Source organism: Xenopus tropicalis, chromosome 3 (assembly GCF_000004195.4).
Source record: "Xenopus tropicalis strain Nigerian chromosome 3, UCB_Xtro_10.0, whole genome shotgun sequence".
NCBI classification, from domain to species: Eukaryota; Metazoa; Chordata; class Amphibia; order Anura; family Pipidae; genus Xenopus; species Xenopus tropicalis.
Window position 1 is genome coordinate 5,742,189 of NC_030679.2, and position 22,868 is coordinate 5,765,056.

Sequence of the window (22,868 nt, forward strand, 5' to 3'; positions counted from 1 at the left end):
AAAGGGGAGCTACTCCTTACCTGCACCTGTCCATTGTTTTGGTTTATGTAATAAAATGCACTGTTTGCCCCAAAGCATTAACCCATAGCAACCAATTAGCAGGTAGAGGTTACTGGTCACCTGTAAAAGCAACCATCTTATTGGTTGCTATGGGTTGCTGCTACTGGGCAATCTTAATACAGGTATGGGGTCCCTTATCCCTTAAGATATAATTACCCCTTATTGGGGTCAGAACAGCCCTATTGGGTTTATTTAATGGTTAAATGATTCCCTTTTCTCTGTAATAATAAAACAGTACCTGTACTTGATCCCAACTAAGATATAATTACCCCTTATTGGGGCAGAACAGCCCTATTGGGTTTATTTCATGGTTAAATGATTCCCTTTTCTCTGTAATAATAAAACAGTACCTGTACTTGATCCCAACTAAGATATAATTACCCCTTATTGGGGCAGAACAGCCCTATTGGGTTTATTTAATGGTTAAATGATTCCCTTTTCTCTGTAATAATAAAACAGTACCTGTACTTGATCCCAACTAAGATATAATTACCCCTTATTGGGGCAGAACAGCCCTATTGGGTTTATTTCATGGTTAAATGATTCCCTTTTCTCTGTAATAATAAAACAGTACCTGTACTTGATCCCAACTAAGATATAATTACCCCTTATTGGGGCAGAACAGCCCTATTGGGTTTATTTAATGGTTAAATGATTCCCTTTTCTCTGTAATAATAAAACAGTACCTGTACTTGATCCCAACTAAGATATAATTACCCCTTATTGGGGCAGAACAGCCCTATTGGGTTTATTCAATATTTGAATGATTTTTAGCAGACTTAAGACCCCTTATCTGGAAAACCCCAGGTCCTGAGCATTCTGGATAACAGGTCCCATACCTGTAGCCTTTATTACTTTTGGGGGTAAATAACCATTTAGGCATTATAGGCTAATGGACTTTATCATTTGCAATTACTACATATTTTTTATAGGTTTAAAGGGGAACTGTACCCCAATGAATTCACCTAATTATCCTGTACATGATTAAGACCTCCCTAGCTTCGAAAGGTGATGGATAAGCAGGTAAAGGGTTAAAAACTAATGATTTCTATCCTTTTCAGGAAAGCGAGGACCCTCTTTGAGAAGAACGCAGCCCCCGTCCTACATTTAGCCGGCATAGACATCACTGTTGTAAAGGTGAGTGGGTTTGTTGGCAACTGGGTCGGGTAAATCACATGGAAAAGTCATTGATTGACAGCAAGTTATATAAATCTTGGTAAGTTGTGGCTTAAAGTAGCAATAAACCACACACAGTTTTCCTAGAACTGCCGGCCGGCTCCCCCACTCCCCCCTGGGATTCCCTCCCCGGGTCAGGGCATCATTATTTTCTGTTGTTGCTGCTTCTTGACGTATTGCAAAAGGCTGCTGTGTAAGGGTCAGTTCCCAGCTGGCCTATGGAGTGCTGCTGGTTAATCAAAGCTGTAATGGGATGTATTATTTTTGCACCAGATACAGCCCTTTACTGCAGGGTTAACCCCCTGTGCTGTAAGGTGGTACATTTGCTCAGGGCTGGCAGTATCAGGGATTGATAGAAATTTGATAGGGACCTTAGATTGTAAGCTCACTGGGGCAGGGACTGATGGGAATGCGATAGGGGCCTTAGATTGTAAGCTCACTGGGGCAGGGGCTGATGGGAATGGGATAGGGACCTTAGATTGTAAGCTCACTGGGGCAGGGACTGATGGGAATGGGATAGGGACCTTAGATTGTAAGCTCACTGGGGCAGGGACTGATGGGAATGTGATAGGGACCTTAGATTGTAAGCTCACTGGGGCAGGGACTGATGGGAATGGGATAGGGACCTTAGATTGTAAGCTCACTGGGGCAGGGACTGATGGGAATGTGATAGGGACCTTAGATTGTAAGCTCACTGGGGCAGGGACTGATGGGAATGTGATAGGGACCTTAGATTGTAAGCTCACTGGGGCAGGGACTGATGGGAATGGGATAGGGACCTTAGATTGTAAGCTCACTGGGGCAGGGACTGATGGGAATGTGATAGGGACCTTAGATTGTAAGCTCACTGGGGCAGGGACTGATGGGAATGTGATAGGGACCTTAGATTGTAAGCTCACTGGGGCAGGGGCTGATGGGAATGGGATAGGGACCTTAGATTGTAAGCTCACTGGGGCAGGGACTGATGGGAATGGGATAGGGACCTTAGATTGTAAGCTCACTGGGGCAGGGACTGATGGGAATGGGATAGGGACCTTAGATTGTAAGCTCACTGGGGCAGGGACTGATGGGAATGTGATAGGGACCTTAGAGTGTAAGCTCACTGGGGCAGGGGCTGATGGGATAGGGACCTTAGATTGTAAGCTCACTGGGGCAGGGGCTGATGGGAATGGGATAGGGACCTTAGATTGTAAGCTCACTGGGGCAGGGACTGATGGGAATGGGATAGGGACCTTAGATTGTAAGCTCACTGGGGCAGGGACTGATGGGAATGGGATAGGGACCTTAGATTGTAAGCTCACTGGGGCAGGGACTGATGGGAATGTGATAGGGACCTTAGAGTGTAAGCTCACTGGGGCAGGGGCTGATGGGATAGGGACCTTAGATTGTAAGCTCACTGGGGCAGGGGCTGATGGGATAGGGACCTTACTGCAGGGTTAACCCCCCCTGTGCTGGAAGGTACATGACTGCTTTGTTTAGATAGATGCAGCCTCAGTCACGTTACCCTTAAATCCTAATTAAAGGTCCTTTTTTCCTAAAGATCTTGAAGAATTGGTTGGTGCTTGTTTTATTCTTTCTTTTGGTTCCTGGAAGGAGCCCAACTCTATTAAGAGAAAAACACGGATGCGCCCAGTTATCCGTCACTGTAACCAGTCCCCGGGGCGCAATGAGAAATGGAGGCTTCGGAGCACTTATACCCCACCGGAGACGCCGCTGATCTATTGGCGACATTTGTTGCCGCGCTGACACACTTAACTCAGATTCCCTTACAAAAAAGTAAACTCTTGTTGCCGTGCTACAAGGCATTCTGGGAGCTGTAGTCCTGCAACACATACAAAGGCTCAGGCAATGCTGTCTTAAGTTCCTAAGCTGGTATGAGCAGTCTAAAACTGCTAATATCTCATTATTATTAATTATAACCCTCTCCTGTTCATATTCCTTGCTCTCATTTATACTGCTGCCGGGTTGCTAGAGTCATTTGGACCCTAGCAACCAGATAGCTGCTTACTTTCCAAACTCAAAGATGCTAAACAAAAACCTTAATCATTCAAGAACCACAAATCGTAAATAAAAAAAATGAAGACCAATTGCAAATTGTACCCTGTGCTCTGGCATGCCGTGCTGCCCAGGAGCTTACAGTCTAATATTCCTTCAACACAAACCCTGCAGCAACTTTCATCACAGCCTCAGGGGCCAATGGCTTGTTATGTTATAGCCTGTCCTATTTCTATAAACTTTGCAATTGGTCTTCATTATTTACTTTTATAGATTTTGAATTATTTGCCTTCTATATCTTCCCAGCTTTCAAATGGGGGTCACTGACCCCGGCAGCCAAAAACCTATTGTTCTGTGAGGCTCCAGTTTTATTGTTGTTACTTGTTACTTGTACTTGTTACTTTTATTTTTTATCTTTCTATTTAGGCCGCCTCCTATTCATATTCTAGTCTTTTATGCAAACCACTGCCTGGTTGCTAAGTACACAAAACCCTAGCAACCAGATGGCGGTTAAAATTCCAGATGAGATGCCTGTATTATCCCGAATTATCCGCCCGCGGGAAGAGATGCATCATGGGGTTTGTAGGTCGGAGTGGCGGCTTCGGCCTGTGCCTTTACGACTCACCCAAGCAAATTGCAAATGGAAGGAAGTGGTTGGGGAATTGGAAATGCAATCAAGTGTTACAGATTAATTAGAGCAGTTCGGTACCCCCCCCCCCCTGCTCCCAAATTGGCTCATCCGCTCCTGCACTGAATGTTAAACAGGGAGAGAACTTGCAGATAGGGGCAACTTAACCATTGCTTCCCTGGGTATCTGGGGGGGTACTTTTTGTGCAGGGGGAGAGGGGGGGCAGTAGGTACAGTGGGTTCCCTGGGTATCTGGGGGGGGTACTTTTTGTGCAGGGGGAGAGGGGGGGCAGTAGGTACAGTGGGTTCCCTGGGTATCTGGGGGAGGGGTACTTTTTGTGCAGGGGGAGAGGGGGGGCAGTAGGTACAGTGGGTTCCCTGGGTATCTGGGGGGGGGTACTTTGTGTGCAGGGGGAGAGGGGGGGCAGTAGGTACAGTGGGTTCCCTGGGTATCTGGGGGAGGGGTACTTTGTGTGCAGGGGGGAGAGGAGGGGCAGTAGGTACAGTGGGTTCCCTGGGTATCTGGGGGGGTACTTTGTGTGCAGGGGGAGAGGGGGGGCAGTAGGTACAGTGGGTTCCCTGGGTATCTGGGGGGGGTACTTTGAGTGCAGGGGGAGAGGGGGGGCAGTAGGTACAGTGGGTTCCCTGGGTATCTGGGGGGGTACTTTGTGTGCAGGGGGAGAGGGGGGCAGTAGGTACAGTGGGTTCCCTGGGTATCTGGGGGGGGGGTACTTTGAGTGCAGGGGGAGAGGGGGGGCAGTAGGTACAGTGGGTTCCCTGGGTATCTGGGGGGGTACTTTGTGTGCAGGGGGAGAGGGGGGGCAGTAGGTACAGTGGGTTCCCTGGGTATCTGGGGGGGGGTACTTTGAGTGCAGGGGGAGAGGGGAGGCAGTAGGTACAGTGGGTTCCCTGGGTATCTGGGGGGGTACTTTGTGTGCAGGGGGAGAGGGGGGGCAGTAGGTACAGTGGGTTCCCTGGGTATCTGGGGGGGGTACTTTGAGTGCAGGGGGAGAGGGGGGGCAGTAGGTACAGTGGGTTCCCTGGGTATCTGGGGGGGGTACTTTGTGTGCAGGGGGAGAGGGGGGGCAGTAGGTACAGTGGGTTCCCTGGGTTTCTGGGGGAGGGGTACTTTGTGTGCAGGGGGAGAGGGGGGGCAGTAGGTACAGTGGGTTCCCTGGGTATCTGGGGGGGTACTTTGTGTGCAGGGGGAGAGGGGGGGGCAGTAGGTACAGTGGGTTCCCTGGGTATCTGGGGAGGGGTACTTTGTGTGCAGGGGGAGAGGGGGGGCAGTAGGTACAGTGGGTTCCCTGGGTATCTGGGGAGGGGTACTTTGTGTGCAGGGGGAGAGGGGGTGGCCACAGACTTGCTATATGGACTTTAGACAGGTAGCCGGCCGCGTTGGCTCAGACAGGTGAGAGACAGGATTGCTGTGACAGCTCAGGATAAAGGGCTGTGATTAGCAATGCGGCCGCTAATTACCCCACATCTATTTTCATTTTACAGATTGCTGATTATTATACAAAAATAGCAGTAGCCCTCCTAGAGGATTGTGGGTAGAAATGTGCAGTCTTTAGATAATGCTGGGGAACAATGCTTTCCTCTGTGTGTTGCAATAAAGCGCGGGGTGCGGGGAGAGGCAGGAGATTTATCTGGGAAGTCACCCAATGAAAATGGCATGAAAAAATGTCCTTTCTGTTCGATGTTGTGAGGATATGTGCCCAGAACATTCCTTCTCTGTATATTTGTATTTATACATATGGGTAGGGGGTGCCATAGTGTTTCCCTTAGACAGTACAGTATGGGGGTACAGCTTATTGTGTGCCCAGAACATTCCTTCTCTGTATATTTGTATTTATACATATGGGTAGGGGGTGCCATAGTGTTTCCCTTAGACAGTACAGTATGGGGGTACAGCTTATTGTGTGCCCAGAACATTCCCTCTCTGTATATGTGTATTTATACATATGGGTAGGGGGTGCCATAGTGTTTCCCTTAGACAGTACAGTATGGGGGTACAGCTTATTGTGTGCCCAGAACATTCCTTCTCTGTATATTTGTATTTATACATATGGGTAGGGGGTGCCATAGTGTTTCCCTTAGACAGTACAGTATGGGGGTACAGCTTATTGTGTGCCCAGAACATTCCTTCTCTGTATATTTGTATTTATACATATGGGTAGGGGGTGCCATAGTGTTTCCCTTAGACAGTACAGTATGGGGGTACAGCTTATTGTGTGCCCAGAACATTCCTTCTCTGTATATTTGTATTTATACATATGGGTAGGGGGTGCCATAGTGTTTCCCTTAGACAGTACAGTATGGGGGTACAGCTTATTGTGTGCCCAGAACATTCCCTCTCTGTATATTTGTATTTATACATATGGGTAGGGGGTGCCATAGTGTTTCCCTTAGACAGTACAGTATGGGGGTACAGCTTATTGTGTGCCCAGAACATTCCCTCTCTGTATATGTGTATTTATACATATGGGTAGGGGGTGCCATAGTGTTTCCCTTAGACAGTACAGTATGGGGGTACAGCTTATTGTGTGCCCAGAACATTCCCTCTCTGTATATTTGTATTTATACATATGGGTAGGGGGTGCCATAGTGTTTCCCTTAGACAGTACAGTATGGGGGTACAGCTTATTGTGTGCCCAGAACATTCCTTCTCTGTATATTTGTATTTATACATATGGGTAGGGGGTGCCATAGTGTTTCCCTTAGACAGTACAGTATGGGGGTACAGCTTATTGTGTGCCCAGAACATTCCTTCTCTGTATATGTGTATTTATACATATGGGTAGGGGGTGCCATAGTGTTTCCCTTAGACAGTACAGTATGGGGGTACAGCTTATTGTGTGCCCAGAACATTCCCTCTCTGTATATTTGTATTTATACATATGGGTAGGGGGTGCCATAGTGTTTCCCTTAGACAGTACAGTATGGGGGTACAGCTTATTGTGTGCCCAGAACATTCCTTCTCTGTATATGTGTATTTATACATACCTTTATTGATACCTCACAGACAGATTATGAAGGGCAGGCAAAGAAGCTGCTGGAACTCATGGAAAAGACTGATCTGATCATTGTTGCTGGAGGGGATGGAACTCTGCAAGAGGTGAGTAGTGGAGCCTTCCTACCCAGGGTACAGGACTATGGGATGGCTGTTTGTACCCATACTGTGCCCATACTGTGCCCATACTGACACCAAGCACAGCGGGCAGGACCTGTAACAATACAGGAGGGCTATGGGAGCTGATGGGGAATGTTGAGGACAGACAGATATAGATTAGTGGAGTATTATGCTCAGTAAAGCCGATGGCTTGGAACAATAAAGAACACCCTCTTCTGTTTATTTCAGGTTATCACGGGGCTCCTACGCAGAGAGGATCAGGTACGCGGAACGTTCCCTGTTGTTGGTGGAACATGGAACCCACTGTACCTACTGCCCCACCCATCGACCCCCTCTGAGTCTGCACTAAATTATCTGCATTACGTTCTGGTTCCTTCCTTATTGTGGCTCTGTCTTAAAAATATGGGTTGGAGCTGCCATATGGAGCTTATTCTGCCCAGAACATTCCCTCTCTGTATATTGCACAATGCCATTATTTTGCCAGAGCATTCCTAGGGCTGACGCTGTGTTCTCTCACCAGGCCTCCTTCAGTAAGGTCCCCATCGGATTCATCCCTCTGGGAGGCACCAACACACTCAGTCGGACCCTCTATCCTGAAAGGGAGAATAAGGTCCAGTAAGTAGAAAATCTTCTTTGTGTTTCATATTTGTAAGCAAACTTACATGTTTACTGGGCAGATAATGGATTGAGGCTACCTTCTCTCAGGGGGCATAGATACAGAGGGGGGCTGATGGGGGGCCCAGAACATATAGGGGACCCAGTACAACACTGACTGATATGCTATCCCACAGCCCCAGTCCCTTCCCAGAGGCTATTATCCCCCCACTGTTACTATAGGCACCATCTCTCCCTACTATACCTGCTATCCCACAGCCCCAGTCCCTTCCCAGAGGCTATTATCCCCCCACTGCTACTATAGGCACCATCTCTCCCTACTATACCTGCTATCCCACAGCCCCAGTCCCTTCCCAGAGGCTATTATCCCCCCACTGCTACTATAGGCACCATCTCTCCCTACTATACCTGCTATCCCACAGCCCCAGTCCCTTCCCAGAGACTATTATCCCCCCACTGCTACTATAGGCACCATCTCTCCCTACTATATGTGCTATCCCACAGCCCCAGTCCCTTCCCAGAGGCTATTATCCCCCACTGCTACTATAGGCACCATCTCTCCCTACTATACCTGCTATCCCACAGCCCCAGTCCCTTCCCAGAGGCTATTATCCCACTGCTACTATAGGCACCATCTCTCCCTACTATACCTGCTATCCCACAGCCCCAGTCCCCTTCCCAGAGGCTATTATCCCGCCCACTGTTACTATAGGCACCATCTCTCCCTACTATACCTGCTATCCCACAGCCCCAGTCCCTTCCCAGAGGCTATTATCCCCCCACTGCTACTATAGGTACCATCTCTCCCTACTATACTGCTATCCCACAGCCCCAGTCCTTCCCAGAGGCTATTATCCCCCCACTGTTACTATAGGCACCATCTCTCCCTACTATACCTGCTATCCCACAGCCCCAGTCCCTTCCCAGAGGCTATTATCCCCCCACTGCTACTATAGGCACCATCTCTCCCTACTATACCTGCTATCCCACAGCCCCAGTCCCTTCCCAGAGGCTATTATCCCCCCACTGCTACTATAGGCACCCATCTCTCCCTACTATACCTGCTATCCCACAGCCCAGTCCCTTCCCAGAGACTATTATCCCCCACTGCTACTATAGGCACCATCTCTCCCTACTATACCTGCTATCCCACAGCCCCAGTCCCTTCCCAGAGGCTATTATCCCCCCACTGCTACTATAGGCACCATCTCTCCCTACTATACCTGCTATCCCACAGCCCCAGTCCCTTCCCAGAGGCTATTATCCCCCCACTGTTACTATAGGCACCATCTCTCCCTACTATACCTGCTATCCCACAGCCCCAGTCCCTTCCCAGAGACTATTATCCCCCCACTGTTACTATAGGCACCATCTCTCCCTACTATACCTGCTATCCCACAGCCCCAGTCCCTTCCCAGAGACTATTATCCCCCCACTGCTACTATAGGCACCATCTCTCCCTACTATATGTGCTATCCCACAGCCCCAGTCCCTTCCCAGAGGCTATTATCCCCCACTGCTACTATAGGCACCATCTCTCCCTACTATATCTGCTATCCCACAGCCCCAGTCCCTTCCCACGAGGCCTATGCTATCCCCCAGCCTTCCAGGCTTATCCCACTGCTCTATAGGCACCATCTCTCCCTACTATAACCTGCTATCCCACAGCCCCAGTCCCTTCCCAGAGGCTATTATCCCCCCACTGCTACTATAGGCACCATCTCTCCCTACTATACCTGCTATCCCACAGCCCCAGTCCCTTCCAGAGCTATTATCCCCCCACTGCTACTATAGGCACCATCTCTCCCTACTATACCTGCTATCCCACAGCCCCAGTCCCTTCCCAGAGGCTATTATCCCCCACTGCTACTATAGGCACCATCTCTCCCTACTATAACCTGCTATCCCACAGCCCCAGTCCCTTCCCAGAGGCTATTATCCCACTGCTACTATAGGCACCATCTCTCCCTACTATACCTGCTATCCCACAGCCCCAGTCCCTTCCCAGAGGCTATTATCCCCCCACTGCTACTATAGGCACCATCTCTCCCTACTATACCTGCTATCCCACAGCCCCAGTCCCTTCCCAGAGGCTATTATCCCCCACTGCTACTATAGGCACCATCTCTCCCTACTATACCTGCTATCCCACAGCCCCAGTCCCTTCCCAGAGGCTATTATCCCCCACTGCTACTATAGGCACCATCTCTCCCTACTATACCTGCTATCCCACAGCCCCAGTCCTCCCAGGCCTATTCCCCCGCCATAGGCCCCCCTACCTGCTATCCCACCCCCCCAGGCTTCCCCCACTGCTACTATAGGCACCATCTCTCCCTACTATACCTGCTATCCCACAGCCCCAGTCCCTTCCCAGAGGCTATTATCCCCCCACTGTACTATGGCACCATCTCTCCCTACTATACCTGCTATCCCACAGCCCCAGTCCCTTCCCAGAGGCTATTATCCCCACTGCTACTATAGGCACCATCTCTCCCTACTATACCTGCTATCCCACAGCCCCAGTCCCTTCCCAGAGGCTATTATCCCCCACTGCTACTATAGGCAACCATCTCTCCCTACTATACCTGCTATCCCACAGCCCCAGTCCTTCCCAGAGGCTATTATCCCCCACTGCTACTATAGGCACCATCTCTCCCCTACTATACCTGCTATCCCACAGCCCCCAGTCCCTTCCCAGAGGCTATTATCCCCCACTGCTACTATATGGCACCATCTCTCCCTACTATACCTGCTATCCCACAGCCCCAGTCCCTTCCCAGAGGCTATTATCCCCCCACTGCTACTATAGGCACCATCTCTCCCCTACTATACCTGCTATCCCACAGCCCCAGTCCCTTCCCAGAGGCTATTATCCCACTGCTACTATAGGCACCCATCTCTCCCTACTATACCTGCTATCCCACAGCCCCAGTCCCTTCCCAGAGGCTATTATCCCCCACTGCTACTATATGCCACCATCTCTCCCTACTATAACCTGCTCATCCCACAGCCCAGTTCCCTTCCCAGAGGGCTATTATCCCCCCACTGCTACTATAGGCACCATCTCTCCCTACTATACCTGCTATCCCACAGCCCCAGTCCCTTCCCAGAGGCTATTATCCCCCACTGCTACTATAGGCACCATCTCTCCCTAACTATACCTTGCTATCCCACAGCCCCAGTCCCTTCCCAGAGGCTATTATCCCCCACTGCTACTATAGGCACCATCTCTCCCCTACTATACCTGCTATCCCACAGCCCCAGTCCCTTCCCAGAGGCTATTATCCCCCCACTGCTACTATAGGCACCATCTCTCTCTACTATACCTGCTATCCCACAGCCGGGAGCGACATGCCTCGCTTTAGCTTGGTGTAAATGAGTGTTTCCTCTTCTCTTGTTATTTTATCATTCCAGGCAGATCACAGAGGCCACACTTTCCATACTTAAAGGAGAGACTGTTCCACTTGACGTCCTTAAGATAAAGGTAGGGGTGTAACGAGTGCGCGTAACTAGTAGAGCTTCCCAGCATTGCAAAAGAATATCAGTTGCAGATGTGAGGCACCCAATGCTCGGGGGTCTTGGGGTGGGGGGGAGGGAAGTCATTACCCCACCATCATGCATTTGTGAAGACTTTTCTTTTACCCTTAATGTTCTATAATGTTCTATACACAAGGAACACTCACCTCATGTCTCTCTCTTCCTGGCCTCTAGGGGGAGCAAGATCAGCCTGTGTTTGCAATGCAGGGGATACGATGGGGGAGCTACCGGGATGCCTCAGTGAAAGCCAGCAAGTAAGTCTCCTACCCATTGGGATATCGGGCTTTTCCCTGAGGAACTATCCATAAATTGTTCTAGTGGGCGGTTAGGTCGTTCTAGGTAGGTATCAGTGTGCTCCGGGACCCTCTGAATGCTTTTTTTTTTTTTGCTGGGGGGACCCGGCACCATCAAGTTACTTTGCTGACCTGGGGCAACAAATCAGCAAATCTATCTACACCAGACTATTAATAACTCATAAAATGCCTTTAACGATCGCCCAGGGGGGATGGGGGGGCACGTTTATTCTGAAATACCCTGCTCTTCCCCTTAAACATCCGCCCCCCAGGGCCTTTCTCCTTTATAATATTCGGTTTCTTAAGAAACAAATTATTTTTTTTGGTTCCGGACTTTAGCATCATTAGTAACCATGGGAACAGTAATGGGAGCTGTCATTTTTTTTCCATGTCGTGTCCTGTTTCCATGGTAACAGGCTCAGTACCTGTTGGTTCTCAGGCTGGAGCTTCTGTAAGTGATGTGAGTTACTCGTCCATTAATCACGGCTGAAAATAACTTCATTCCTGAGAGGATGTCAAGCTCTGCCCAAACAGTCCAATCCCGGCTCCTCGGGCCCCTTATCCTACAAGAACACATTAGTTGGTTTGGGCACCGACACAAGTTTAGTTTCCCTTTATCTGGACTTGGCTGCTGCTTTAATTGGGATGAAATATTTCCCCCGAAAACATGGGGGATTGTAGGAACTGTGTGCTTCTTCCTGATGCACCCCCTCTCCTCCCGACCCCTCACTGATGCACCCCGTCTCCTCCCGACCCCTCACTGATGCACCCCGTCTCCTCCCGACCCCTCACTGATGCACCCCCTCTCCTCCCGACCCCTCACTGATGCACCCCGTCTCCTCCCGACCCCTCACTGATGCACCCCGTCTCCTACCGACCCCTCACTGATGCACCCCGTCTCCTCCCGACCCCTCACTGATGCACCCCGTCTCCTCCCGACCCCTCACTGATGCACCCCGTCTCCTCCCGACCCCTCACTGATGCACCCCGTCTCCTCCCGACCCCTCACTGATGCACCCCGTCTCCTACCGACCCCTCACTGATGCACCCCGTCTCCTCCCGACCCCTCACTGATGCACCCCGTCTCCTACCGACCCCTCACTGATGCACCCCGTCTCCTCCCGACCCCTCACTGATGCACCCCGTCTCCTCCCGACCCCTCACTGATGCACCCCGTCTCCTCCCGACCCCTCACTGATGCACCCCGTCTCCTACTGACCCCTCACTGATGCACCCCGTCTCCTCCCGACCCCTCACTGATGCACCCCGTCTCCTACTGACCCCTCACTGATGCACCCCAATGTTTCTATATATCTGTAACCTTGTTATGGGCTAAGGGGGCCCAGCCTGAAGGCCAGTTAGGGGGGGATTTGGGGTGAGTGCTTATTTGTGCCCTGGGTACCCCTGGAACTATAGCGGGGTGACTGTTACCCCAATGTTTCTATATATCTGTAACCTTGTTATGGGCTAAGGGGGCCCAGCCTGAAGGCCAGTTAGGGGGGGATTTGGGGTGAGTGCTTATTTGTGCCCTGGGTACCCCTGGAACTATAGCGGGGTGACTGTTACCCCAATGTTTCTATATATCTGTAACCTTGTTATGGGCTAAGGGGGCCCAGCCTGAAGGCCAGTTAGGGGGGGATTTGGGGTGAGTGCTTATTTGTGCCCTGGGTACCCCTGGAACTATAGCGGGGTGACTGTTACCCCAATGTTTCTATATATCTGTAACCTTGTTATGGGCTAAGGGGGCCCAGCCTGAAGGCCAGTTAGGGGGGGATTTGGGGTGAGTGCTTATTTGTGCCCTGGGTACCCCTGGAACTATAGCGGGGTGACTGTTACCCCAATGTTTCTATATATCTGTAACCTTGTTATGGGCTAAGGGGGCCCAGCCTGAAGGCCAGTTAGGGGGGGATTTGGGGTGAGTGCTTATTTGTGCCCTGGGTACCCCTGGAACTATAGCAGGGAGACTGGTCTCTGATGTATAATTTAGTGAATGAGGTGTTACTGATTCTCTCTCTCTCTGGTTCTGATTACAGGTACTGGTATCTTGGGCCCCTGAAGGCCAGAGCGGCTCATATGTTCAGTGCATTAAAGGTATTTAATAACATGTTCTGGCTGATTTTATAGCCACAGATCCGACTGCAGGAATAAAGTATTTCAGCTGGGGTAGTTTGTCCTATACATTCCCCTTCTAGAACCTGGGGTTGCTCATTCTACTATAAGGTTAAATGGGTTATTTACCTTTAGTATGATGTAGAGAGTAATATTCTGAGACCATTTGCAATTGGTCTTCATTTTTTATTATTTGTATTTTTCAAGTTATTTCACATTTTTGTTCAGGAGCTATCTGGTTGCTAGGGGCCAAATTACCTTAGTAACCAGAGAGTGGTTTGAATGAGAGATGGGTATATGAATAGGGGAGGGGCTGAAGAGAAAAAGAAGTTAAAAAGTAACAATAACAATAAAACTGGAGCCTCACAGAGCAATAGTCTTTGGCTGCCGGGGTCAGTGACCCCCATTTGAAAGCTGAAGACCAATTGAAAAGTTGCTTAGAATAGGCCATTCTATAACATACTAGAAGCTTTTGGATTCCTGCAATTAAATTTCTGCGCTTTGCTGATCTCGTACAGGAGTGGCCCCAGCAACACCAGGCCTCCATCTTGTACCTCGGCCCAGCGGAGCGCCCCCCGGAGGAGCCAGAGCAGAAACCAACTCGCCCCCCTCTGCATGTCAGGATATATCGGAGGCTGGCTCTTTATTGGTCACCCCCAAAAGTCGGTAAGTGCTTTCATTCACTGGTATCCTATGGCATGTACTGGTGTTACTGGCCCAGTGATACCCAACCTATTGAACCCACTGTGTCTTACAGAGGTTCCTGCTGAACCCGTCCCAGAACCCTGGGAAGAAGCCCAGCTCTCTGCTGTCGAAGTTTCCATCACCACTGAGAACCATCAGCCTGACCTCATGGTAAGAGCCATATACACATACATAAGCTGTACCCCCATACTGTACTGTCTGAGGGAAACACTATGGCACCTCCTACCCATATGTATAAATACAAATATACAGAGAAGGAATGTTCTGGGCACACAATAAGCTGTACCCCCATACTGTACTGTCTAAGGGAAACACTATGGCACCCCCTACCCATATGTATAAATACAAATATACAGAGAAGGAATGTTCTGGGCACACAATAAGCTGTACCCCCATACTGTACTGTCTAAGGGAAACACTATGGCACCCCCTACCCATATGTATAAATACAAATATACAGAGAAGGAATGTTCTGGGCACACAATAAGCTGTACCCCCATACTGTACTGTCTGAAGGAAACACTATGGCACCTCCCACCCATATGTATAAATACAAATATACAGAGAAGGAATGTTCTGGGCACACAATAAGCTGTACCCCCATACTGTACTGTCTAAGGGAAACACTATGGCACCTCCTACCCATATGTATAAATACAAATATACAGAGAAGGAATGTTCTGGGCACACAATAAGCTGTACCCCCATACTGTACTGTCTAAGGGAAACACTATGGCACCCCCTACCCATATGTATAAATACAAATATACAGAGAAGGAATGTTCTGGGCACACAATAAGCTGTACCCCCATACTGTACTGTCTAAGGGAAACACTATGGCACCCCCTACCCATATGTATAAATACAAATATACAGAGAAGGAATGTTCTGGGCACACAATAAGCTGTACCCCCATACTGTACTGTCTAAGGGAAACACTATGGCACCCCCTACCCATATGTATAAATACAAATATACAGAGAAGGAATGTTCTGGGCACACAATAAGCTGTACCCCCATACTGTACTGTCTAAGGGAAACACTATGGCACCCCCTACCCATATGTATAAATACAAATATATATGGAACATAAAGAATGTTCTGGACATATAATAGTACATTAATACTGATTATAGAACAATAAAATGAGAAGTAATGTGATGTTTTTCTGTCTCCAGCGCACGTTGGATTCCATGAGTATCCGTATAGAACCTGACACCATCAGTAAAGGGGAATTTATCCATTTAGGGTAAGTCACCCCCTGCCTTGTTATCCCCTGCCTTGTTATCCCCTTCCTTTACCCCCCCCCCCCCCCACACTAACTTACTAACCAAAAACCAATTTCCCCTCTAGGGCCCAGAAGATGGCCGACCCTCTCTTGCACCCCGGGGACTCCCAGGTTCTACTTGCCAGTCGCTGTAGCCTGCACCTCCCCCAGGTAAGTGACTATTCCGATATTGGCCGGTAGTGATGGGGGGCCGGCCTGTAACCCGCGGGTTTGGCCCAACATTAGAAGTGGGCCGAGCTTCCCTGCCGCCTCTGCCCGCACCCTGAGCCCCACTTCCAGCTTCAGCAGACGTTGAGCTGCCAGGTCCCCTGGGTGTAAGAAGTAAATAACCATTATACTACACCAGGGGTCCTCAAACTTTTTAAACATGGGGCCAGTTCATGGGCCCTTAGACTGTTGGGGGCCGGACTGTAGTCATCCAACTACGGCCCACTCCCTGCTGCATCCTCCCGATTGCTGTTACCCCGCTCCCCGCTGTGCCCTCCGGCTCTCTGCTCCCCCCCCCCGCTGTGCCCTCCGGCTCTCTGCTCCCCCCCCCCCCCCGCTGTGCCCTCCGGCTCTCTGCTCCCCCCCCCCGCTGTGCCCTCCGGCTCTCTGCTCCCCCCCCCCCCGCTGTGCCCTCCGGCTCTCTGCTCCCCCCCCCTGCTGTGCCCTCCGGCTCTCTGCCCCCCCGCTGTGCCCTCCGGCTCTCTGCCCACACCCCCCCCCCCCCGCTGTGCCCTCCTGCTCTCTGACCCCCCCCCGCTGTGCCCTCCGGCTCTCTGCCCCCCCCCCCCGTCCGCTGTGCCCTCCGGCTCTCTGCCCCCCCCCGTCCGCTGTGCCCTCCGGCTCTCTGCTCCCCCCCCCGCTGTGCCCTCCGGCTCTCTGCCCCCCCCCCGTCCGCTGTGCCCTCCGGCTCTCTGCCCCCCCCCCCCGTCCGCTGTGCCCTCCGGCTCTCTGCTCCCCCCCCCCGCTGTGCCCTTCGGCTCTCTGCTCCCCCCCCCCGCTGTGCCCTTCGGCTCTCTGCTCCCCCCCCCCGCTGTGCCCTCCGGCCCTCCCCCCCCCCCGCTGTGCCCTTCGGCTCTCTGCTCCCCCCCCCCCGCTGTGCCCTCCGGCTCTCTGCCCCCCCCCCCCCCCGCTGTGCCCTCCGGCTCTCTGCCCCCCCCCCGCCCCCGCTGTGCCCTCCGGCTCTCTGCCCCCCCCCCCCCGCTGTGCCCTCCGGCTCTCTGCTCCCCCCCCGCTGTGCCCTCCGGCTCTCTGCCCCCCCCCCCCCCCGTGCCCTTCGGCTCTCTGCTCCCCCCCCCCGCTGTGCCCTCCGGCTCTCTGCTCCCCCCCCCGCTGTGCCCTCCGGCTCTCTGCCCCCCCCCCCCGTGCCCTTCGGCTCTCTGCCCCCCCCCCCCCGTGCCCTTCGGCTCTCTGCTCCCCCCCCCCCGCTGTGCCCTCCGGCTCTCTGCCCCACCCCCGCGCTGTGCCCTCCGGCTCTCTGCATCCCCCCCGCTGTGCCCTCCGGCTCTCTGCTCCCCCCCCCCCCCCCCCGCTGTGCCCTCCGGCCCTCTGCTCCACCCCCCCCTGCTGTGCCCTCTGCACCTCCCGCTCCGCCCTCCAGCTCTTTGCTTAGTAGGCAGGGGTGAGGACGGATAAATTACCTTGGGGGGCCGTAGTTTCAGGATCCCTGTACTATACGGATAAAGCTTGCCCACTGGGACACACCATTTTGCCCAGTACCTAGAGCAGCGGTTCTCAACCTGTGGGTCGGGACCCCTTTGGGGGTCGAATGATCCTTTCACGGGGGTCGCCTAAGACCATTGGAAAACACATATTTCCGATGGGCTTAGGAATAATATTATGGTTGGGGGGTCACCGCAACATGAGGAACTGTATTACAGGGTCACGGCATTAGGAAGGTTGAGAATCACTGACTAGAGAAACCGCTTGTAGTCGTCTTGATTAAAGCTGCCATTCTCCCTGACCTCCTGAAGGTGGCACAAGTGCTCTGTTAGGCCTATAGCACTCAGTATGATCTGGACACGTAGAACTATTGAACTGGTTCTGGGGAGACCTGTGTTTGCAGCTCTGCAGTACTGCGAGCCTGTGCTGCATAATTTGAGCCAGCTGGGCACCAGTAACATTGGCAGAACTGGGAAAGGGGTGGGGCACCAGTGACAGTTCCAGAACTGGGAAAGGGGTGGGGGCACCAGTGACAGTGCCAGAACTGGGAAAGGGGTGGGGGCACCAGTGACAGTGCCAGAACTGGGAAAGGGGCGGGGCACCAGTGACATTGCCAGAATTGGGAAAGGGGCGGGGGCACCAGTGACAGTGCCAGAACTGGGAAAGGGGCGGGGGCACCAGTGACAGTGCCAGAACTGGGAAAGGGGCGGGGGCACCAGTGACAGTGCCAGAACTGGGAAAGGGGTGGGGGCACCAGTGACAGAACTGGGAAAGGGGTGGGGGCACCAGTGACATTGCCAGAACTGGGAAAGGGGTGGGGGCACCAGTGACAGAACTGGGAAAGGGCTGGGGGCACCAGTGACAGAACTGGGAAAGGGCTGGGGGCACCAGTGACAGAACTGGGAAAGGGGTGGGGGCACCAGTGACAGTTCCAGAACTGGGAAAGGGGTGGGGGCACCAGTGACAGTGCCAGAACTGGGAAGGGTGGGGGCACCAGAACTGGGAAAGGGTGGGGCACCAGTGCCAGAACTGGGAAAGGGGTGGGGGCACCAGTGCCAGAACTGGGAAAGGGGTGGGGGCACCAGTGCCAGAACTGGGAAAGGGGTGGGGGCACCAGTGCCAGAACTGGGAAAGGGGTGGGGGCACCAGTGCCAGAACTGGGAAAGGGGTGGGGGCACCAGTGCCAGAACTGGGAAAGGGGTGGGGGCACCAGTGCCAGAACTGGGAAAGGGGTGGGGGCACCAGTGCCAGAACTGGGAAAGGGGTGGGGGCACCAGTGCCAGAACTGGGAAAGGGGTGGGGGCACCAGTGCCAGAACTGGGAAAGGGGTGGGGGCACCAGTGCCAGAACTGGGAAAGGGGTGGGGGCACCAGTGCCAGAACTGGGAAAGGGGTGGGGGCACCAGTGACAGAACTGGGAAAGGGGTGGGGGCACCAGTGACAGAACTGGGAAAGGGGTGGGGGCACCAGTGACAGAACTGGGAAAGGGGTGGGGCACCAGTGACAGAACTGGGAAAGGGGTGGGGGCACCAGTGACAGAACTGGGAAAGGGGTGGGGGCACCAGTGACAGAACTGGGAAAGGGGTGGGGGCACCAGTGACAGAACTGGGAAAGGGGTGGGGGCACCAGTGACAGAACTGGGAAAGGGGTGGGGGCACCAGTAAAGAAGAAGAGCTTGTGTTCTCTCCTGGCCTAGCGGGGATCATGGGTAATCCTGTTACTAATCAATAGAAATCTATCCCCTTTCAGGGAACCGAGGGGCATTTCAGTATAGATTCTGAGGAGTACGAGGCCATGTCGGTGGAAGTGACCCTCTTGCCCCGCAAGCTGCACTTTCTCTGCCACCCCACACGGAAACAGGAGCTGCTGCAGAGCCCGACGGCTACTGGCCAAAGCTAGCCCCACCCATCGCTCAACCATTACTAGCCAATGAACCGTCGGCAGGAAACCAGCGCCCCCGTGTGGCTCCAGAACCAAGGGGCAATATCACTGCCAATGGGAAGCCACTTGCTTGTCCGTCCTACTGCCATCAGTACAGAGACATTGTAGTTCTACTATCTGGAAAGGCAGTATGAGCGGAACCTACAGAACCAAGGAACCGTGGGTCCAAACAGAGCCAGGGGGGGAGAAGCCAATAGCGCCCCCCAGTGTTTGTTTTGGGACAAAATAATGAATAAATGTAAGTGGTTTTTACCTTCAATTCCTCGCTGTTCATGAAGACCATGTTAAGGGAATATTTACCCTTGAAATCCCCCCCCCCCCCCCATTAAAGGGGAAGTACGCCCACTTCGGCCTGTTGGGAAATGCAGACTCCACCCCACAATGTGCAATTGATAATAAACCCAGTTTTATTTTGTTCACAGCAAAGAGCAGTCAGAGACCCCCCCCCCCCAATAGGTGCAATTCCTCCTCTATACCCCCCTGTGCTGCTGTAACCCCATTATTACCCCTGTTAGGCACTGGCAGCTTGGATTAAAGGGCAACTTCCACCTAAAGTCTCTTGTGCACAATGAAAGAAAACTGAATTAAGAATAACATCAATGACTTACCCTTTAATCCAAGCTTCTTTCAACCAGTTATTCTCCTGTACAAACGTGAGCTTAGTAAACATCTTCCCCTTTAATTTTACACCCCCCCCCCTTGCAAAATATACATATTATCACCCCCTCCCCCCACCCCCCACAGCGAAGACATGGTATATGTGTTAATAATGTATCCACACAAGGCCTATGTACATTGGAATTAGAGCAGTGGTTCTACAGGACTTCACTTCCCAGCATCCTCTGCGAGAGGAGTGTGAATTCAAACAGTCATAGAACGTATTCCCATTGGGCAGTTACTTTTAATGCACAGTACAGACTGGCGATGTTATTGGTCATTAGCTCCCTTGTTTCTAACCCAGATGTTGCTGAACTACAAATCCCAGCATGCCGCAGCCAGTGATTACAAGCTGAACGATGCTGGGAGTCATAGTCAAGCAACACCGGGACCCTGGGGCTTAAAAGAAGGAATTGGCCCTAGGCAAGGGGCCCCTTGGACCTGGACCAACAGACATTCATTAGACAATTTGCCCTTTGCACACCTCACTTCCTGTTGTGCATGACTGGAGGATGCTGGGAAATGAGAAAGGGAGAGGGCCCAGGTCCCTCCCACCAATCCATGTGCATCAGTCTAAGCACTCTCATTGGATGATGAGTATCAGGCAGATAAATACTCCACACGCCGTTCCCCCCCAAAAACAACCCCCCCCCCCCCCCCAACCAATCACCTTTCACCCTCAGTGCACGGAACCCTTTCGTCTCCATTCAACACAAAGCATTTCAATGAAACATATAAATTAACAGCAGTTCAGTCGTTATCGTTCCAGTGTCTCAGTCCTTGGTCCGTTAGCAGGGGGCGGAGCATCCGCCGGTATGGGTTTGGCTAAAGCCTTTTCTGATTGGGCCAATCCACATTCTCAAATTGGCTAAATAGGATTGGGTGTTTTATCCAGGGAGCTGCCATCAGAAAGTAGGGGGGACCCATACTACGTAGTTAGCAGGGGCTTTGTCCGGACCCCCCTGTCACCCAAGGAAAATGGGGCTGGCCCACAATCCTCCAAGACCCTCCCCTTTCTGGGGTCCCCCCAACTGGACTCCCTGACATCGGGCCCTAAGAGAGATGCTGTAATGGCCGGTCATTCCTGGGAGATGATATAGGGAAAAAGACAATGTTAATCGCTTGCAGTACCCCTTATAACCACAGTGTGATTGGGGCACATATATCCATAGGCTGCAACCAAACAGCGCCCCCGGCTCTGCATCCAAAATAGCATCTCCCAAAAATAGCGGACCCCTCATTTTAATAATAATCTAGATATACAGCCCCCCCCCCCCCCTTCCTATATAGAGAGGAATCCCTGACAGCAGCTCCGCCCTACAAATAAGGTCATGTGATTCCGCCTACAGCTCATTGGACCACCCTAGGCCTTGGCACTCCAGCTTATGCACCACTACAAGCTTCCTGGCAGGGGATTCTGGGAGTTGTAGTCATGCAACATCTGGAGAACTGTCCCCCCCCCCTATTCTGGGGATCTTTTGTAAGGTTTGTAAGGGTTCCAGGGAAGATTTGGTCGGAGTGATCCTCCCCGGGGTGAGTCAGTAGTATCCCACTAGGGGGAGCCGGCGAGTCAGGGGCAGCAGGGGTTGTCAATAACCAGCATCAGGTCGAAGCCATAGACTTCCAGCAGGTCCATGAGAAAGCCGCGGTCCCCCTGGGGGTCGAGCCCCATACTCCGGGCGTGTTCAGCCGTCAGAGTCTTGTCCTGGCTCGAGGCCACTTCTAGCAGAGTCTGGAATATCCGGTTGTTCTGTTCCATGAAGAACCTGCAGGGGGGGGGGGGATCCAGAAGAGAATAATGTGTTTTGCCACCATGTTAAACCATGTGACTGGCTGGCTAAGTGGGTGGAGCCTATAGGGATGCAGTACTTCAGTCTGCCACTAGGGGGCCACTGAAATGGCACAAACCAAATTATTTTAAACAGAGGGGATACTTATCTACTTCCCTACTGGAGCGCAGTGGGTTAATGGCTTGGGGTATTTTTTTTTTTGGGGGGGGGGGGGCAGGGTGCTGCTGTAGGCACAGTATATTGTTGAGAACATAAAGAGCCTCCCGTAATGGCAACACTAGCTCCCTGGCAATCCCTCTGAAACTCCGGCTTGGGGCACAGCTTGAGCGGGGGCCGCTACCCACCCACGCGCCCGTCTGCTGTTTGAGCTCCGCGCGGCTGGCACTGGTTTTATATCGGGCACCGACAGCAAATATTTGCTTTGACTCCCGTGTTATTAGTACACACGGGTATTGTACAGCAGCTGTGTTACGTTTGTATTAGCCAATGTAAGAGTACTAAGCACAATTCAGCAGGAACAGCCCCCTAAGTTTGCCCATAGCCTGTACAGAGAGATACCATAAAACTATGGCACATAGGGATTCCCCTGTACTAAGCACAATTCAGCAGGAACAGCCCCCTAAGTTTGCCCATAGCCTGTACAGAGAGATACCATAAAACTATGGCACATAGGGATTCCCCTGTACTAAGCACAATTCAGCAGGAACAGCCCCTAAGTTTGCTCATAGCCTGTACAGAGAGATACCATAAAACTATGGCACATAGGGATTCCCCTGTACTAAGCACAATTCAGCAGGAACAGCCCCCTAAGTTTGCTCATAGCCTGTACAGAGAGATACCATAAAACTATGGCACATAGGGATTCCCCTGTACTAAGCACAATTCAGCAGGAACAGCCCCCTAAGTTTGCCCATAGCCTGTACAGAGAGATACCATAAAACTATGGCACATAGGGATTCCCCTGTACTAAGCACAATTCAGCAGGAACAGCCCCCTAAGTTTGCTCATAGCCTGTACAGAGAGATACCATAAACTATGGCACATAGGGATTCCCCTGTACTAAGCACAATTCAGCAGGAACAGCCCCTAAGTTTGCTCATAGCCTGTACAGAGAGATACCATAAAACTATGCACAATTCAGCAGGAACAGCCCACTAAGTTTGCTCATAGCCTGTACAGAGAGATACCATAAAACTATGGCACATAGGGATTCCCCTGTACTAAGCATAATTCAGCAGGAACAGCCCCCTAAGTTTGCCCATAGCCTGTACAGAGAGATACCATAAAACTATGGCA

General features: G+C 51.8%; 2 protein-coding genes across 3 annotated transcripts in view; one reads left to right on the plus strand and one right to left on the minus strand.

The window, feature by feature from the left end:
- Positions 1 to 19,384, plus strand: part of agk (acylglycerol kinase) — a 29,832-nt gene extending 10,448 nt beyond the window's left edge. For both annotated transcript variants that reach the window (XM_031897499.1, NM_001097311.1), the window contains 12 exon segments: positions 1,122 to 1,197; positions 6,884 to 6,976; positions 7,220 to 7,252; positions 7,512 to 7,606; positions 11,021 to 11,090; positions 11,318 to 11,397; positions 13,470 to 13,527; positions 14,064 to 14,211; positions 14,303 to 14,400; positions 15,429 to 15,499; positions 15,604 to 15,688; positions 18,934 to 19,384. In XM_031897499.1, the coding sequence (XP_031753359.1) occupies positions 1,122 to 1,197; positions 6,884 to 6,976; positions 7,220 to 7,252; positions 7,512 to 7,606; positions 11,021 to 11,090; positions 11,318 to 11,397; positions 13,470 to 13,527; positions 14,064 to 14,211; positions 14,303 to 14,400; positions 15,429 to 15,499; positions 15,604 to 15,688; positions 18,934 to 19,083 (1,057 nt within the window). In that variant the 3' untranslated portion in view covers positions 19,084 to 19,384.
- Positions 19,385 to 19,512: 128 nt separating this feature from the next.
- Positions 19,513 to 22,868, minus strand: part of dennd11 (DENN domain containing 11) — a 28,782-nt gene continuing 25,426 nt past the window's right edge. The window contains exon 9 of the mRNA XM_031898537.1: positions 19,513 to 21,548. Coding sequence (XP_031754397.1) covers positions 21,353 to 21,548 — 196 coding nt within the window. The 3' untranslated portion in view covers positions 19,513 to 21,352. The remainder of the gene's footprint in view (positions 21,549 to 22,868) is intronic.